Source organism: Myxocyprinus asiaticus, chromosome 16 (genome assembly GCF_019703515.2).
Source record: "Myxocyprinus asiaticus isolate MX2 ecotype Aquarium Trade chromosome 16, UBuf_Myxa_2, whole genome shotgun sequence".
Taxonomy (NCBI): Eukaryota; Metazoa; Chordata; class Actinopteri; order Cypriniformes; family Catostomidae; genus Myxocyprinus; species Myxocyprinus asiaticus.
This window is the reverse complement of record NC_059359.1, coordinates 29,739,723-29,759,595: the sequence shown is the minus strand read 5'-3', so window position 1 is coordinate 29,759,595 and position 19,873 is coordinate 29,739,723. Positions and strand designations below refer to the sequence as shown.

The following is a 19,873-nucleotide window of genomic DNA, read 5'->3' as shown; positions in this document are numbered from 1 at the left end:
ATACCACTATCTAAACTAAGATAGCAATGTTTATGAGGCACATATAGGCAAGCAGAGTGCCAAGTCTGCAAATGTTTTAAGAATGCTATTTAACATGTTTTATAAAATATTCCAACCATTCAACAATGACCATCCAGCTGCTTATCTTTTTTCCACTAGCTCTTACAAGAGCTTTGCTTCTAATGTCACCCAAAACAGATGGCTTACTTACCTGTGGCTTGTTTATTGATAAAGATCTGATGTAATATAATCAATCTCAGTTCATCTAGAAGTGTTTGCATGTGAGGACTGGGTGTTACAAAGGAGCAGAGCATTTCTTACTGGAGTACTTTCCACAATTAATGCAACAGATTTTCTTTATGTATGGTGTGTTGACACAGGGAGAAAAAACTGTGTTGCAAAAGGTGATTTAAGTAGAGAGAAGAGTAGAAAATGTGCTTTTATATGTGCTGAAATGGCTTACGGATCTGGCTAATGAATTGTTACAGTGCTTCTTCCAGCGTTAACCAAGATTAAGTTAGTTACTGGTGCCAGATCATCTATATGTGTGGTCTCACAAGGAGGTTAAAAACATGGTGGGTCTTTTTCCATGAAGTACTGTGAAATTTGTGTGCAATCATTAAAGGACATCGTCAGCTGGTGTTTGCAGATTTAGTTGTTATTGTGTGAGAAGATCCATTGTAGCCTTTAGTACTTTGTGTGTTAGTGTTGGGTGATGGTTACTTTTTTAAATACCCTGAGAAGCTTGACCTGAAGTTTGGATATTTCATTGTTTTGCACAATTATTTTACTTTTATTATAATTTGCTGATATATACGCCCAGCAATAAGTAATCCTTATATTCTCAATGAATGGTGAGTTGCTTCTGTCACTGAGGTGGGATTTTAGTTGGCTTTACATGAGTAATCTGCTTGTAGTCTTTGCCCAAAGTTATTAGGTCAAAAAAAAATAAATAAATAAAACTAGTGAACTAACATTTATTTCAATATATTTCAATGTATTCATCAATGTATAATTTCTTTTAAGGTGTGACATTATTTGTTGTAAATGGTGATATTGCAGGTGCTGTACAGGTCAAGTGCCCAAGTACAACAGAAATGTTGAACCCTGAGGGGTAAATGTCTCCCTCTAGAGGGCAAGAACAAGAAAGTTCAGATAAGAACAAAACAGTTTTTAACCTCTAGAGGAAGACATTTTACTCCTCATGAATTTTCTTCAGCTACTTTTTATTATTTTGTACTAATTTACTAATGTGTTTGGAATGGCATACTACACTTACTATGTGTCTATGGCAGAAATAGATACCATAACCCCCATAAGTTTCTGACTTTGTAGCCTGCTATACTTTTGCTAACTTTTGTGTAGCCTAGGTTTTATTGAACTCCTTGTTTAGTTTAGTTTTTTTTTTTTTTTTTTTTGCTCTGCTTTACTTTGTTTGTAGAAAGTGTCCTGTCTTTTTGCAGTTCTTGGATAACTCATTTCTGAAATTTAAGTAAAAGTCTCCATTTTTGCCTTTGTTCCATGCCTCCTGGGTATCTAAGTGTTCCTGTGGAGAATATTGAAGTATTGTATCTGTGCCCTAACACCCTAAACTTAGTTCAAATCATGGGAAACGCACACTGACAAACTGTATTTGTTTTGTCGTACTCATAATTAGTAAGAAGAAATGAGAAGCAAGCAAAAATCAGAAGTGGTCTTTTACAAGCATTTTACATATTCTTTTATTTATTTTACCCACAGATTCTGCAGACAAAAATACTTAAGATTTATTGAATATCACCAATCATCAGACATGCAGTGCTCTGGACATGCTAAACATCAGCTTGAGTGGGAGACATTGGTTTGATTCCAGCTCATGTTGTGTTCTGGTCTCATTCTCTCCACATGATTTCCTGTCTCTTTTACCTTTCAAAAGTATCAACAGGCCAAATAAACAAATATGCATGGTATGCTATTAGAAAGAAACACATTTGCATGTAGATAAGCATATTATTTGTCATTAAAAGCAAAAGACTATATAATCCACAATTTTCAATTTAGAGTTGAGCTATAGCAGTGATAGCTTTACTCTTCAGTGATATACTATAAATTAAGTGCTTGACAAAATGGATACATATATGATCAAATCTCTTATCATATTTTTCTGTAACTTCTGTTATTCCTGTGCAAACATGTTAGCCAATAAGATTAATGTTTCTTGTTCAGTTGTTTGTCTCAGTGATCTTCTTTGTTTGTTTGCTTGATTAAAATGGCAGGAAACTTTATACACTTCTGCTTTTAACTAATAATAAGATCTTCTAAACTGAGCTATCAAGACTATTACAGTGCATGCTATTGGAAAGAAAAGCTTAAATCAAAGCTTAGTATCATTTTGTACTTCGCAAGCCTGTAAAACGGAAAATCATTTTGTGGATTCCCTCAGTAGTATGATTCTTGTTCTTCCTCACTGAATCCAGCTTTAGCAGCCTCTTGAATCCTTTTGGTTTGCTTTGGAGGAGCAGGGGGCAGAATGGCAAGCAGCTCTCGATCAATCTTTTCTAGTCTTGCAGTGCTCTTCCTATCAAACTCCTCTTTATTCTTCAGAACAAGCCTCAAGATGCCTTTTTGTGCCTCATCACAGGAAATATGTAACATTTGACGCTCCTGCTCAAATTCTGGCTTACTTTTATCCATGACCATTAGTTTGCCCAGTGAACTGACACGATCCATCAAGTATTTGGTGGACACATCTGTGTATGTTCCAGAGATCATGTGGACCAGACTTGCAATGTTACAGGCTTGGAAGGCTTGGTTGTAGAGCAGATCTTTTGAAAAGAGCTTGGCATTGTAGGAGAGGGCTTGTGTTTTCTCAGATGTAGACACAAAGTTTTTGAGAGTTTTGCTCAAGCTAGCTTTCACAATGCTGGAAACCATCTGAAAAAAGTGAACCATTTTTTCCCACTGCTCCTTCACTCTTCCCATGGCATCCATACCTTTGACCAACATCTGTATGGTGGTTTTGAAGTCAATCTCTTTGAGTTCACATTGTCTCATAGTGACCAGGATGTCTGTTAGTTCCTTCTGGTTCTTCTCTAGGTTCTCCACACACTTATCATAGGTCTCCCTCGTCTTGTTCAGCTGAGCTCTGGACTGCTCAATGGAAAATCGTGCATTCTCTGATGCTCTCTGTGAAGGTCTCATGTTCTCCGGCCTGTTTTCTTCTTTGTACATCATTGGAGGTTTTGGAGAAATGGCCGGAGATTTTGTAATGTCTTTCCTTTTGGTATCAAAAACATGGGCTGAATTCACCAGATCCAAGACCTTCTCTTTTATCTCCATTTCTTTATCTTTGTCACATTTGCCATCTGGAGCATATTTTGCCAGTTGCTTGCATATGTTAATGCCATTCTTGCAAAGCTCCTGAGCTTGTGACTTTACAAGGCAATTAGAGATTTTCTTTAAATCATTGTTTATTCTTTCAAACTGTTTTTTCATGAAATCACTTTTTGTAGATTTCTTCTTTTGATCATATAGATTTGTCCAGGCAATGTCATCATCCTCACTATTCACTTTCATTATTTGCTGGATATTCTGCAAACATGTTAGAATTTCAGCAGACTTACTATATGCATTTATTTCATCAACCACATCTCCTACATGTTCCTGACCTTTAATCTGGCTCACAGTATCACTTATTGTTGTTGCTGCACCACATGCTTTTCTCACTGGGTGAGTTATAATGGATGTCACTCCATTAATCAGGCCTGTAATGCTTTCTGTTATTCCACCAACCAAGTCCATACCAATCATTTCCCATCCATTAGGTAGAGAATCCATAGCTTTCTGGTAACTCTGATGAGCATGCTGCAGTTCATTCTCCATGGCACTCACTGCCTTCTCAGTCCTTTTCTTGGTTTCTTGTGCTGATTGCTCCCTCATTTTGTTCTCCTCTAATTTATTCTTGATCGCTTCCATCTCCTCCCCATAAAAGTGCTCTGCGTTCACACATGCTTCCAGCAGCTCTTGGATAATATTGATGACATCCATGAATCGCTTTTCAGTTGCAGTAGACAACACAAGACACTCATCTGCAATGACTCGGATATTGTCTAGTTGATCAGGAAGATGTGCTTGGACAACCTCGTCATCACCTTGGAATAAAATCTTCACAGCTGTCTTCATGTAATCTGGAACAGTGGCAGTATGCAGGCGAATCTGATCCATGCTCGTATGGGCCTCGTTAAATGCATGCCAACCAGTGTTACATACTTGCATGAGGCAAGCTCGAAAGGAATCAGGGTATTTGATGAATTTATAACCATCTTTGGGGGTGTTTTTATTGATAGAGAAATCTGTTGTGGAAGAGATGAATACAAGCTCTCCCAGGATGGCAATGGACAGTGGTGCTGGAGTCAAATACTCTTCCCAGTTGGCATACGGCTGCATTACAAGTTTGGTTTGATTTCTCATCTCCTCAGCAGAGGCAAGGCTTTGGGTAATCTTTGAAATTGCACAATCCATGGCTTCTCTGTTCCTGCTCAAAACAAAGAGAAAAATAGCTGTTTTGAAATGAACTGTTCTGTGGGAGAATCCCACTTTGTAATTAGTTAAAGTGTTTGTTTATTTCACAAGTGGCTGCATTCATCAGAGCAGTTTTTTATAAAACAAAAATGTATTTTTTCACCTTTTATAATACTTTTACCTATATTTAAGATTTACGCATTTCAATTTCAAAACAAATTCACCATTCAGCGTGTAGATGGAAATGGCTTGTTTGCTTGCCATCAATGTCTTTGGTTTTTTTTTTTGACAAAACAATCTTTTCGTTAGAAACAGTCCATCTGTTTGAGGTGGCTTAACAAACTGTATACTTGTAAATATATATGTTTAGTTACATATTAAAGACAGATATCAATGAAATAAAATACATAAAAGGCAAATAAATTTACAATCTCAACAATTTTAGTAGCATTACACTATTAGATTTTTTGAGCAATTTACCCCACCCCTATCATTAAACCTTACCACTTCTTAACAATATAAAACAAGTAACACTGTGAAGGCAGCCATTCAAAATGATACATACAAACTTTAGCATGTTGCAGTCACAGATACGCAAGTGCCAATAGCATTTGACTTCAGTGACGTCAAACCTGTCGTAGCACTTCTAGAGGTGGCAATTTTTAAATGAATGTGGAATTTGAGTGTTATGGTGGATGGGAACGATGATCATTGAATAAAGACTTAAACTTCACTCTATTCCTAGCCTATATGACTTCGGAAGTCTCTGACATCCTGAAAACTCCTTTTGTGTCCCACAACAAACTAAAAAAAATTAATGATTTATGAGTTAATGATAACAGAATATTCATTCATGTCATTTTAAAATTTAGCATTGGCTAAAGTATTGAAATCCTCTGATGCGAGTTGAATATGGCACCAGAGTGACATTTAACACTTACGGACCAAGGTGATGTTTTGGTGGTGTAGGCACCAGTGTTAAATTTAACACTGACAAGGGCTGGGTTACCTTGTTTAATGTTTCACACTGTTCATACATTTCCCTGTGTTAATAATTAATCCTGGGTATTCATGCAGTAAGGGTTCAGAGAAAAACTGGCATCTGGCAGCAGGAAGTACCTGTTGATTGCAACCGGAAGTACCTGCCAAAATAACCAGAAGTGGGAGGAGCTTATCGCTGGCAGCTGCCAATCACTTGCATGCTTATGCAGAAGTAGGTTCTTCCTCCTTCATAAGCTTAAGTACAGTGAACTAAACCTGAAATTCCAATTAAGTCTAAAAAACAAACATTGTTTTCAATGATCAAAAACATTTTGTTGACTCTTGCCTATACTTGCCACTACCTTTCTTTCTTAGACCATAAAATATAATAATATTGTCTAGTTATGTACAGGTACTATCAGACGTAAAAGGAATAATACAAATGTTATGTGATTGACTGATGACAACGTTTTGTTGTCCATTGACATTTATTTAACATTATAATATTTTACTTATGCATGCGGACATTTCAGGTTTACATTACAGTAGTAGTGCAGTTGTAATTTAATATCATCTAATGAGTCAGAAAACAGCACATGAAAGTTGAGGAATGTTTCAACGCCTGTACAAAGCGCATGCATATTAAATTAGAGAAATACTGAGGCATTATATGATTGGTTATGTGTTGCTACACCTTTAGCACCACAATGTGGGGTTAACCCGCAAATGCAGTGCTAACTCAGTTGTAGTTTCATAAGGTTTCATAAAAAGCGGTGCAAAGCCTCTTTCAGAATTACAAGTGTGAAATGTTACTTTACCCAGGGTTAAAAGCGGGGTTTTAAAAGATGTTAACCTGAGGTTAAGCGCAGTGTGAAAAATTCATAATGTGCTATTGTGCATATATTTTCATTGGCCCTACAGTATGGGGTGCCGTTTGTAAAATAAAATGTGTTACAAAAACTGTTTAAATTTTGTCCGATTTCACAACGAAATCTGCTCAATTTGTCCAGGTTTACGAAATAAGCGTTTAATTTTTTCTCTCAAATTTTCATCCATTTATTGTGTAACATATACTTATAAATAAATATCAAATCTAAATGTAAATCTAAATCTTCAATATAAATCTAAATGTTAAATGTACATTTTAAAATGAAATGTAAATCTAAATGTAAAACTCAAATATAAATTTTAAATCTAAATGTTATATATAAATGTTAAATCAAAATCCTCAATGTAAATCTTAAATATAAATCCAAATATTAAATCTAAATCCAAAATATCAATTTTAAATATAAAAATTGAATATAAATGTTACATCTAAATGTAAATCTTGAGCTAAACATTTAGAGGATATGTAAATTAATAAAGCGGTCGTATTCTATTAATTCCAAAGGGAGATGAGTGCCCGGCTTGCGGGGTGGATTCTCAATGGATTTAGTAGAAAAAAAAAAAACCTTCCCCACGAGCCAGTGGACACTTACCACAAGATACACACTATTCTACCGATCCATCCGCGACAGTTTAACAGGATTCCTCCGCTCCCTGTCTCACCGTTGCACCCGCCCCTTTCATCAAAAAATGAATTGTGTTTCTAAGCAAAGTCTCTGATCTAAGTCAGGGTAATCACAAAATAAAATGCTCTCCCGGTCCAACAATACATACATTGTAATTTTCTTAGTTAAATACAACTAGTAATAAATAACAAATATACTGACAAAAAACTTTCTTACACACACACGGGGTATTTTTTGACATTCATCGGCATGACATCACAGCAGATTTCTAACCAGCATGCACCTGCCGGTGATCACCCGCTGTGTCTAGAACACTCTGTGTCCAGAGTCTCATTCGCTAAGGTAAGGTTTAAGGTTAGATTTAAGCCCAAAGAATAATTGCTCTGTCTGCATTGCACGCACAGTCCACGTGATGTAATTTTCATCATCAGGAGTGTCTGCGGACGTCTGCGCACAGTGTCCGCGTGCAGCCGGATTTTTCTGTCTGCACGGACAAACGCGGCTGTGCAAGGTTGACTGTTGAGATGGAAGAGTCCACTAGTTGGCAATTAGGGCTGCCCCCATTAGTCACCAAACATTAGTGGATGAGAAGAGTCTTGGTCGACCAAGATTTGATTGGTCAGTTGGTCGCAGAAAAAAAAAAAAAAAAAACTCCACAGGAAACCGACGAACACCAGTATTACCGCTGGTTGGACGCTAGGTGGTACTATGGAGTAATTTTGTTAAGCAGGGTTAGGCCTACACCATAAAGCAAGACACCTTGATTTCAAACTTTGAACTTTATTTTGTATTGTAACAAAAAATTGTGAAAAAAAAAAAAAAAAAGTGCAATTAAAATGTGTGTTGTTCAACTTTTTGAAAGATGGCTTTACAACAGTGAAGGACAACATCTCTCGGGCAAAGAACCTATTTCATCTGTGCATTCTCTACCGGTCGGGTATTTCGTTGTCTGGGAAAATACATCATGTGAATACATTTTTGTTCCCTCCTTCACGATATTTATATCAATATCCAATTACATCAGCAACCCCCTGGCTGAGGGATCGGTGAATATTTTTGCTTTAGTGATTTTGCATTGAAAATTAAATTATTTAAAAAAACAAAAAACTTAAAATAAATAAATAAATAAATAAATAAATAAAAAAGTCTAAATTCAAACTGCACTCCAAACAAAACGAAAAGCAATTAAAATAATATTAAAAGTGATAAAAAATAATAATAATAATAATAATAATAATAATAATAATAATAATATATATATATATATATATATATATATATATATATATATATATATATATATATATATAAAGTAACCACCTTTCCATTTACCGTCAGGCAGGTATCCGTCTAAACATGCAGGCGGAAGATTACTTACACAAAAGAAGACATATAAACAATTATAAATGTAAAAATAATAATTATAATGATGATATAATCATTGAAATATAAATCATGGTTCGAGGTGAATGTGTTTTGGGTGCAGAGTTGTGTTCACAATGAATTGTTCTGTGGAAATAAAGCGAACTGAACTCAAAGCACCTCCTGAGCTGAGATGTCTGAAGTCATTTACAGCACTCATAGATGATACTGTTCTTGCAACAACAACAAAAATCAAAAGACAAAAACAAAGAAAGAGTGAGAACCTTTTAAATGCACGTTCCACGAGACTGCACGCCTCCGTACAAACAGCGTGTCATACATGCACATAGACATCTTTTCTGTCATCCGTTCTTAAAAATATAATAAAGTGTGTTTCTTTAAGCATGTGTCTGTGTGTCTATGGGCAAATTATTTGTAATATTAATTTGATAATAATAATAGCCTAATAATAATAATAATTTAATACATTAATGGGAAAATGAGCCAAATATCGTCTTGACATGGTCAAAGGCATCAGCTATTGATGATTACTCTGACCATCGTCGATTCCCGAGATCATCGTCTGTCGGCACAACCCTAATGTGCATTTCAATTAATAAAATGTTCAGACAGTCTCCTTACTGGTTTTTCCCATACATTCAGAATCATTACCACTTTTGCCGGTGTCACTGCAGCTCGCTTCATCTGTGCGCTTGTAAAATGTATATTTTAAAGGCTCATTATTACGGTTTAGTATTTCTCTTTAATATAGATCAGTGTTAGCAATTTTACTTATAACATTCTTTCTCAGCCCTGGAACTCAAACCATTTTCTGATGCCCCCCAAAAATAGATATATTTAAGTATTTCAATTAATATCATAAACATGCGACAACTAGTCAACTAATGGTTTAAACTAATGACTACTAGTCAACTAGGAAAATCTTTGGTCGGGGGCAGCCCTAGTGGCAATACGCACAGTTGGGCTGTACTGTCAAGCAGTAGTCAAAGAACATGGAAGGTTTTCCAAGATGGCGACCTGACCGCACATGTTTTACTGAGCGCTTGCACTGAAATATTAATATTGAGGATAAGACTGTAGTTAAATTCTTAGCAGAGTCTGAATGTGATCTGTAAGCCATATTTTATCATCCATATGTCTACACGGGAAAAAAGAGGACGATGAAGGCTGCTAAACAGGCCGTTGCAACAGGTTTGACGAACCCCCTCATATCTAGCTGTCATGACTATGCTAACCCGGTTGGTCAGTTGTCTCTGATGCTTTCAGAAGAGGAATTTCCCTCATATCCAGCGACACCATGCAAGCCTCCTGCATCCAAAAAACTCTCCTTAAAGATGAATGTGGAGTTTCCCCATCCAATTCGGACATTGTTGATACTCTCTCGAAACTGATCAACACGAGATCAGATGCCATAGAAAATATGGTAGGTGAAAACTCTATGAAAATAGAGGGCTTAAAGCTGACAATTGATTTTGTATGCAAAGAAATAAATGATGCGAAGAAACGGATTGAGAAAGTTGAGAAATGTTTGAAGAAAGAAGAGGAGGTGGTTGCTCAGCTTAAAGACAGAGTAACAGAGCTGGAAAATTACACAAGAAGGTGGAACTTGAAATTACACAGGTTACCAGAGTCAGTAGAAGATATTAAAACGGAGACCATCAAGATCTGCCAAACCATTCTGCCTCAAGAACAGAGCAAGCTGACGGAGGTGATTGACATCGTATACCATCTGGGAAAGAGGAAGCCAGGGGTCGTGAGACCAAGAGGGATCATACTTCGCTTTCTGTCGAGAACACACCGGGATGCTATTTGGGCTGCAGCGAAGAACAACACGTTCCGACGTGAAAAGGGCCTAAGGTTTGCTGAAGATCTCCCAGCTGTTAAGGAAATTAGAGCTAAGTTTTGGCCTACAATTCAAAAGGCACGTAGTGAGGGAAAATCAGCATTCTTCGTCGGGGCGCAGGCCTTCATCGGGGGCGTTGAGCTTCGTCTCCAACAGATTGAGGATGATCAGCGGGATGTTAAAGCTGACGGAAATGAAATGACTTAAATTCTAGACCATTTGTGGTCTATTTGGTTTCTTCATGTCATGCATAGGCTACAGCTAGAAAGACTCCTTTGCTCAGGTTTTTTTTTCTTTTTCTTTTTGACTCTACTTGCCTTTACTAACGATATGGTGCTGCATTCGGTCCTTTAATGGATACATTTTTGCATAAGTGACATTTGGTTCTTTTTTTTTGTTGTTTTTTTCAAGTTGACTGTATATGTCTTTATCTATATTGTCTTTAAAAACTGCTTTTTGCTTTTTTCAGGAATCGCACTCTGTACCTGAAGACTCTAAGTTTTGGAGATCCCAATGGGGGAATGATATTTGGTTTTCCAATTGTTCTGAGCGTTCTGCTGGTGTTATTACCTTGTTAAACCATTTTAATGGCAATATCTTGCACTCAGAAGGTGATAGTAATGGCCACTTTCTCATTCATGTGATATCTATTATTAACATGACGTTTTTGATTATCAATATTTATGGGTACAACTCCAATGCACAGAATGCCCGGCTGCTTGATTTGATAGAGCATAAAATTAAACACCGGTTGACTAAATTTCCTAGTGCACATATTTTAATTGTAGGAGATTTTAATATTACTCTTAATAATCAAATTGATCGCTGGCCCTCTGGTAGAGATTTCTCGGCAACTACAAAGATAAAATCATTAATAGATAGATATGGACTAGAAGATACTTGGAGGAAAAAACTTCCCGATGATCTGGGATTTACTTGGTCTACCAAGAATCTTAGTAACTATTCATGCATTGATTACTGGTTAGTATCAAAGGATTTAAACCAAGAGGACATTTCTGTTTCTACTCATCCCACCCCGTTGACAGATCATAAAGCAATTTTAATACGAATTAATATATGTGCACTTGAGAGAGAAATAGCCAGAACATCTTATTGGAAGCTTAATAGCTCATATCTAAAAAACGAACATGTTAAAACAGAAATTAACCGTTTAATTGAATATTTTCTGAAGAAAGCAACTGTAGAACAATCTTTTTGTAAAAACTGGGAGTTATTCAAATACGAATCTGCAAAATTCCTGAGATCTTTCGTAGTATGTGTGTACGGGCTAGGAGGGTAGAGGAAGATAATATTATAGCGCATATTTCCTCCATTATAGAGAAGGGCATAGATAATTTTACAGAAGAAGATCAGCTAAATTTAACAGAATCACAGAACAAATTAGACGAGATTTACAGAAGGAAAGCTGAGAGCATTCGTTCGCTCTAAGAAGAAATGGCTTGAGGAGGGCGAGCAAAATTCCGCGTATTTCTTCCGACTGGAAAAACAGCGTGCAAATCACAATACTATACATCAACTTGATATTAATGGTACGATTACCTCTGACTCTAAGTTAATTTCCAAATTTTGCTCTATATTTTACAGTAAGTTATACACTTCAAATTACTCAGAACAATTAACATCCTCTTTTTTTTCTTTTTTAAAAGATTCTAAGAATATTATATCAGAAGATAAGTTTTTTTGTGCAAATCCATAACTATTCAAGAAATACTGGATTCCATTAACTATTTAAAAAATAATAAATCCCCTGGAACAGATGGGTTAATAGCAGAGTTTTATAAATCTTTCGCCCAGGAGATGGCGCCTTTCTTACTGCATGTATTCAATGAGAGTATGTCCAATGGTCAGCTGCCATCTAGTATGAATCAAGGTCTTATCACACTTGTTCCAAAGTCAAAGAAAGATCTGTTATTTATTGATAATTGGCGTCCAATATGTCTATTAAATAATGATTATAAGATACTTGCTGCGATTTTTGCAGAGAGAATTAAAACTGTCTAGACTCAATTATTGACCAAACACAATCAGGATTCATGAAGAATAGACATATTGCCAATAATATTAGACTAGTTTTGGATATTCTTGATTATTCCCATCTGATTTCTGATCAAAGTTATATTTTATTTCTGGATTTCTACAAAGCATTTGATACTCTTGAACACAATTTTATTTTCCTTAGTCTTAAAAGGTTTGGTTTTGGTCCTTTTTTTTTGTAATGTAATTAGAACTTTATATTGTAATGCTAACAGCTCAATTAAACTGAAGCATGGGACTTCATCTAGATTTGATATTAAAAGGGGTATACGTCAAGGTTGTCCCATTTCTCCTTATTTATTTTTATTGGCTGCGCAGCTGTTAGCAGACCATATTAAGCAAAGTAATCTTACAGGTATCTCTATTGCTGGGAGGGAAGTGATCATCAGTCAGTTGGCGGATGACACTACTCTCTTCTTAAAAAATAGTGATCAAGTTGCAGTAGCTTTAGGAATAATAGATAAGTTTTCCAAAGCATCTGGTTTACACCTGAATATTTCTAAATGTGAACTATTGTCTACTATGGATTGTACCGTTTCCTCAATTTGTAATATTCCGGTTAAGGAAAAAGTAGTTTATTTAGGAATTGTTATAACCAAAAATGAGTCTACATGCTGTAATAATAATTTTATTCCAATTATAGAAAAACCCGTAAAAAACTCAACCAGTGGCTTCAAAGAAGTATTTCTTTAAAAGGAAGGGTATTACTTACTAAAGCTGAAGGTTTATCTAAATTGATGTATGCAGCTTTGGCTTTACATTTGGAAAATACAATTTGTAAAATGATAGATAATTTGTTGTTTGACTTTGTTTGGAGGAATCGTACCCATTATATTAAGAAAACAGTTGTGATGAACACGTATGAAAACGGAGGACTAAATTTTCTAGATTTCAATACTCTAAATTACACTTTTAAAGTCAATTGGATGAAACACTTCTTAAAATGTCCCTCATTGATTTGGAATTATATCCCTAATTATGTTTTTTCACAGCTGGGTGGCTTAAATTTTCTTTCTCTATGTAATTATAATATTGAAAAATTACCTGTCAAACTCTCGGCCTTCCACAAGCAAATGCTTCTTGCTTGGTCTCTTATTTATAAGCACAATTTCTCTCCACATTCTTTTTTTATATGGAACAATCGTAATATACTCTATAAAAACAAGTCTCTATTTTTTCAGAGCTGGTATAATTACAAAATAATTTTAGTACGTGATCTTTTTGATGAAAGTGGTCTTCTTCTGTCATATTATGAGTTTTTACAGAAGTTTAACTTTCCTGTTTCACCCAAAGAATTTGCAATTGTCTTTGATGCTGTTCCTTCAGGAGTCATTACACTGTTTAAAGGTCTTGATAGAACTCTATGTACCCTACCACCTCTTTGTGATCCACTCCAAACAACAGTGGGTAAAGCTTGTCTCGTTTCACGTTCAAGTAACAAACTGATTTGTGCTCTTTTTCAGAAAGAAGCTGTTTCCAAACCATATGTTATTGCCTACAGATTCTACCCGGTGAATAGTTACCTAAAAATATTCAAACCCGATATTGACACAATATGCAACTTTTGTAATATACAAGATGAAACGATTGTACATTTATTTTGGTACTGTAATTATACTAAAGTATTTTGGAATAGTTTTTGCAAGTCTGTAATTGATTTTGTGTACTCTCAATTTTCTTTGTTTTGGAAAGATGTTTTGTTGGTTTTGTGGATACATATAAAAATACTGAGAAAGAGTTTGATCATATAAATCTTTTACTTCTCCTAGCCAAATACCATATCCACAAATGTAAATTCTCCAATAATAAGCCGCATTTTAAGGTGTTTATTAGAGAGTTGCAACAATATTTTGAAACGCTCTCAGTATCGGAAAATACTAAGGCGAGGAAAACGCTAACTTGTGCCTTTTTCAGGATTCCCCTGTAAAATTATTACTTTATATTTATGTATTTGTTTATTTATTTATTTATCCATTTGCTTACTTGGTTTTCTGTTATCTGTTTTATTATTATTTTTTTTTTTATTATTATTATTTATATATCACTTTATTTGGATTATAATTGAATTTTCTTTCCCCTGGCTATCATCTATGTTCTTTTTTATATTTCTTGATGTTATGTTGTATTGTTCTTACATTTGTTCTATCATTGATTAATACAAATAAAAAAACTGTCGAAGAACATATCGTTTTGTTGTTGTTGTTCTTGCTTCCTCTAATGACGGATCCTCAGTTTTTCTTCTTCTTTATCCTTCAGAATGGATGTCCTGAAAATGACATGACTCTGTGCTGCCCACTAACGTCTGGTAGCGTATAACAAACCAATTGTACTGCGCATGTGTCGAACGCGTCCATTCGCGCTCATCCGCGTGAGGTATACTTTCAAAGCTGTGCGCACACAACTGTGCGTGAGACGGAACGGAACGCGCAAAGTGAAGTATGCCTGGGCCTTTAGTGGCGTAAGGTTTCTGTAGGACTCTAAATAAAAAATAAATAAATAAATTTAAAAAAAACAAACAAACAAAAAAAAAAAAAACACACAATATAGGCTTGTTCGAGATGCCAAATGCCTCACCTTGAAAGTAGAGGAGAGTAGACGGCTGCAGTCAGGGGAGATTGAAATAAGTGCTGTAAAGTTGGACAGCTCTCAAATCTGGTAGTGGATCAGACACCTGCAAGATCAAAGGCAGATATCGTGGGATTCACGTTCATGTGCTTTTGCTGATAAAGTGGATATAATTTATATTCTGTTGCATTATACTGAAAATAAGTATAAAGACGAAAAAGACACTCAATGTAAATTTTATTTAATTTCTACCATAGAAGTGTATATTCATCCATTTTTTATTTAATAAAGACATGTATTTTAGATATTTCAGAAATATGATAACAATCACATATCCCTTACAGAGATTGCACTGTCAGAGTGGTTGGAATATTCACACATAAAAAGATGATATGACAGTTAAAAGGATCAAACATTAAAAAAAAAAAAAGAACAAAGCATCACAGTTGTTTAAGCCAATCAGCATTAAGCTGTGTCGTCTGCAAGTCGTTTCCAATCGTGCCTTGACTCGGCGCAGTCGGGGAAGAGCAACTGCGCTCGACTGTGCCGCCTGGCACGGCTGCCTTGCGAGAGTTTTTTGGCATACGTCATCATGACATCAGAGCAAGTCGGACCACACTCAGACACATGGAGCAACAGAGACTCATCTAGGCTTTCGAGAATTGATTTTTGGTTAGTCTCAAAAAATCTTGACAAAGATAATATTTGCGTTGATATCCAACAACTCCGTTAACAGATCACAAGTCTGTTTGTATTACAATTTTACACTCTCCTGAAGCTAGATACAACAGGGGCACTTCTTACTGGAAAATGAATAGTTCTTTAAGTATAATGAGGTTAAGTTAGAGCTGAAAAGACATTCATTTTTACTGGAATAAAGCTAAATATGAAAATTCATTCAGCTGCAGTTGGGAATTGTTAAAATTTGAAATTGGGAACTACTTAAGAAAATTCAGTTCTAATTTGACTAAATCAAAAAAAGTGTTATTTATTTGTTTATTTTTAGCGCCATGTCAGCAACAAGGCTATCCACACAACGAGAACAGATTAAGTTTCAAAAAACATAAAAATTAAATAAGAAATTTTAGTTTTATGTTAGACAGAAACTCTAAGATATTTTTAGCTGACACATTTTTAAAAATGTCTGATAAGCTTGTTTCTGAGTAAAACCTTTGTCTAATAGTATTAAAAACAGCGCAATCCAATAAAATGTGCTTAATAGTCAGTATAGTCTGACAGGAAAGACATGACGGAGGTTCTTCAAGAGATGAAAGTTGTAAGTGAAATTTCATCTATTACCAATACCTTACCTGAGAATCTGTCAGATGGACAGAGAGCGTATTTAGTTGACCTGCAAATTAAGTTAGATGATTTGTATAAATTAGGAGCAGAAGGTGCTTTCATTTGGCCAAGGCAAAGGTGGCTAAAATATGGAGAACAGATGTCTGACTATTTTTTTAAACTTGAGAAAAATTTGTATAAATCAAATTTTAATGTAGCTGATTTGGATACTTTCTGTAAGCACCTTGGTAATTCTATTAATCACGATAAAAAAAACATGTGTGACTCTCCTATTACTGTTGATGAAGTTAAGGAAGCAATTTCTCTCTTAAAAAATAATAAATCACCTGGTAATGATGGGATAACAGCTGAATTTTATAATCTTTTTTTTCTGAACTCCTTTCCCCTTTCCTTTTAAAAGTGTATTCAGAGAGCCTAAATTGTTCTGAGCTCACAGCTAGTATGAAGCAAGGTGTCATTTGTTTAATACCTAAACCTAAAAAGGATACTCTTTTCCTAGACAATTGGAGACCTGTCAGCCTTCTTAATAATGACTATAAATTGTTTGCCCTTATTTTCTCAAGGTGATTCAAGTTGGTTTTGAATTCCATTATTGATGAGAATCAGTCAGGCTTTATGAAAAACCATCATATTTTTAATATTATTAGATTTGTCTTCGACCTTATAGATTACTCAGATCTTATTGTGGATGATAGTAAAATTATTATTATTTTTAGACTTTTTCAAGGCCTTTGACACTATTGAGCATCCTTTTTTTTTTTTTCAGCAAGGCTGCCCAGTCTCCGTATATTTCTTTCTTATTGTAGCTCATGCCTTTTGTCATGTTATTAAGGATAGTAAGTTAGAAGGAATTCATATTGCTGGTAGAAGTATTCTGATTAGTCAACTAGCGGATGACACAGTCTTGTTTTTAAAAAAAACTCTAGCCAGATTCATCAGGCAATAAAAACTATTCAAATATTTTCAAATGCTTCAAATGGTACAAACCTTAATATTAAAAAATGTGAAATATTAGCCTTGAAAAACTCCTCCTATTGTGCCTATTGTGAACAATCATTGCGGCTCTCGCGATACTTTAGGTAACTGAGGGGTTACCTTCTAGACACAACCGTGATCAACGGTGATCGGTTCTGCAGAGAACTTGCTCAAACAAGCCTAATCAGCAGCTGCTCTCTGCTGCCCTGTTGCACTGCTTGAAGGTCATCAGTCAAGACAGCCCAGGAGTGTTATTAATTAGCATATTCTCTGAATGTTTAGTTCAAGTTTTAGATATAATATTTATATTTAATTTTTATATTTAAGACTTATATTTTTGATTCACAAGGGGTAAATTTAAAATATGTAAATTTACACAGTACAAGACAAACACTGTGACTGCATTGCTAGCATTGTTTCAGTCATCTTTTCTTTCTTTTTTGTGCTGTATCAAAGAAAAGATGAATATAATTTGAATTTCTTTTCATCACTGATGTATCTATAAAATGACACGACTGTGTCAGCTGGCTAGCAAAAACAAAATACACAAAATTATTTACTGTCCTCAAGATGTCAAAAGTATTTGTCCTTTTTGAAGCTCAACAGCTCCTGCTCACTATAAACTGTTATTCTATGGAATAGAGCTGTTTAAAATATCTACATACTGAACATACTGTAACGCTTTCATTGCAGGCCTCCCTGCATGTGCAATTAGACCCCTGCAAATGATCCAGAATGCAGCAGCATGTCTGGTCTTTAATGAACCAAAGAGAGCGCATGTTACACCACTCCTCATCTCTCTCCACTGGCTGCCGGTTGATGCACGTATCAAATTCAAGGCTCTGATGCTGGCATACAGAACAGTCACTGGGTCTGCTCCAGCATACCTAAAATCATTTATGCAGGACTACGCGCCCACTAGAAGCCTGCGGTCGGCAAAGGAACGTTGCCTTGTTGTACCAACACAAAGAGGCACACAAAACACAAAACAAAATCTATTTTTATGTTTCAAGAAAAAACCCAGCATATGGGTTTTGAACAACATATGGGTGAGTAAATGAGTGAGTAAAAGTACATTTTCCATTTTTAGGTGAACTACTTTAACTGGTGGCTCATTTTTTGAGCACAAACTTGATGAGACATACTCAAAATAAAATGGTCTCTTTTAAAAGGAGACTTTTAAGATATGCTGTACAAATTTCAGAATTAATTAAAGACATAAAGAAGTTATTTAGAAAATCTTAAATTGATTTTAAATTATTAACTAATAATATTTGCATTAAGAATATATGACACTGTCCTTGCCAAAACCTAAAAGCACAATAGAAGTCACAAGTCACAGGTCTTACCATGTTCTAGTTCTGAGCTGGGTGAAAACGCTCTACTCTGTGTGGCATTTTGCACCACCTCTGTAGAGCCCATATACAAGTCTACACATACAGTAATATCACCCCCATGAAACGCTGTATTTGCTCGTGTGCGCGCGCCAGAGAGCACTATCATCGATGGCCGTGAGAAATGCATAATTATGATTATAATATAATGATTTGGGAATGTGCATTGCCACGGATTTTGCATAACCGCGATAGACATGATACTTGATACATTTCTCGCGGTTGACATTTCTATTACACACTGACACAGAGCCATGCAGCTGCTTGTTGGTCTCGTTCTAAAGCATCAAAAAGGTATGATGTTTTAAGAGGTTTTTACAGTCTTACAGTGCGTGGTTATGATGTCATCGAATTTTCATGACCATTGAAAATCCAAGAAAATGAAACCCGTTGTCCACACGACAGCCGTTAGAAGCAGAATACTGTAAATTTGGTGCACCTCATCCTCACGCATTTGTGCAAAGAGGTTGTTATTGGTAGTGACATTTCATGATTTTTTAAATGTCTTTTTTATGTCTGAGATTTTGCTTATCACGTTGAGTTAGACGAGGACGCTGACACACTGTTTACTGTTATCGCGCATATTATGGACTCGCACATTTTAATTTGACTCCATCAGTATTCAAGACGCTGTCCGTCATTTTGACAAATAAAAACAAGCAAGAAACTCCGCTTTAACCATCTTCACGTGGTATATCTCTCCCTCTGTCTCTGCGTGAGCATGAAAGAAAGAGAGGGAGGGAGAAGTCAGCGCTCGCAGCCACGTGAGAGTGAAATAAAGGCACTTTTAATGCAAAAATAACAAACGCGCCTCTTTTAAAAGTATTTGGTATATGAGGGAAGATACATTAGTGAGTTTGAATTCTGCTGGTAGGCTGCAATAATAAGTTCAAACTTTGGGCGTTAGATCAGCTGTTACTTGCGCCATGCGCCCAAATACTTTTCTGCATTCGCAAGCAGTAATTTTCACTCGCAAATGCGAGTAAAACCAAGTGTATCCCCCGTATTAAGAAAACAACAGCAACAAAACTGATTCTTATTTAATCCCTGGACTAAATAGATATATCCGGATTAATATGAATATACTCATATCTGGATAGGTATCAATTTTAGTCAAAAAGGCTACTACGACTACTACTACTAATAGATTAAATAAAAACAATTTACACAAAAAGTTAAATAAAACGGCATGTTTAACTCCTATCCGCTCTTATTTTATTCAACAGCATTAATACAAAAATAATTGCCTTACCCTGTTCAAAAGTTAGCCTTTTCTCTCAAGTCACATATACAGGTTTATTGTGGAATGGATGACAGATTTTATATGGTTCATGGGGTTGGGGGGGGGGGGGGGGTGGCGA

General features: G+C 35.6%; 2 protein-coding genes and 2 pseudogenes across 4 annotated transcripts in view; 1 reads left to right on the top strand and 3 right to left on the bottom strand.

Annotated features, from left to right (window-relative positions):
• LOC127453818 (farnesyl pyrophosphate synthase-like) overlaps window positions 1-19,873 on the bottom strand; it is a 38,094-nt gene that overhangs the window by 6,451 nt on the left and 11,770 nt on the right. The gene's annotated exons all lie outside the window — the stretch shown is intronic.
• The window catches only part of LOC127453815 (uncharacterized), a 36,501-nt pseudogene continuing 18,134 nt past the window's right edge, over window positions 1,507-19,873 (bottom strand).
• Window positions 1,905-19,818, bottom strand: LOC127453814 (uncharacterized). Its single transcript, XM_051720501.1, has 3 exons — window positions 19,765-19,818; window positions 14,851-14,947; window positions 1,905-4,513 (listed from the first exon to the last, which is right to left on the bottom strand). Exon 3 carries the CDS (start codon window positions 4,498-4,500, stop codon window positions 2,419-2,421), a length of 2,082 nt encoding a protein of 693 aa, XP_051576461.1. The 5' UTR covers window positions 4,501-4,513; window positions 14,851-14,947; window positions 19,765-19,818; the 3' UTR covers window positions 1,905-2,418.
• The window catches only part of LOC127453816 (uncharacterized), a 56,136-nt pseudogene continuing 52,425 nt past the window's right edge, over window positions 16,163-19,873 (top strand).

What these genes read in the sequence shown, in the direction of transcription:
- LOC127453814 (XM_051720501.1), bottom strand. Translation starts at nt 4,500, where the DNA reads ATGGATTGTGCAATTTCAAAGATTACCCAAAGCCTTGCCTCTGCTGAG.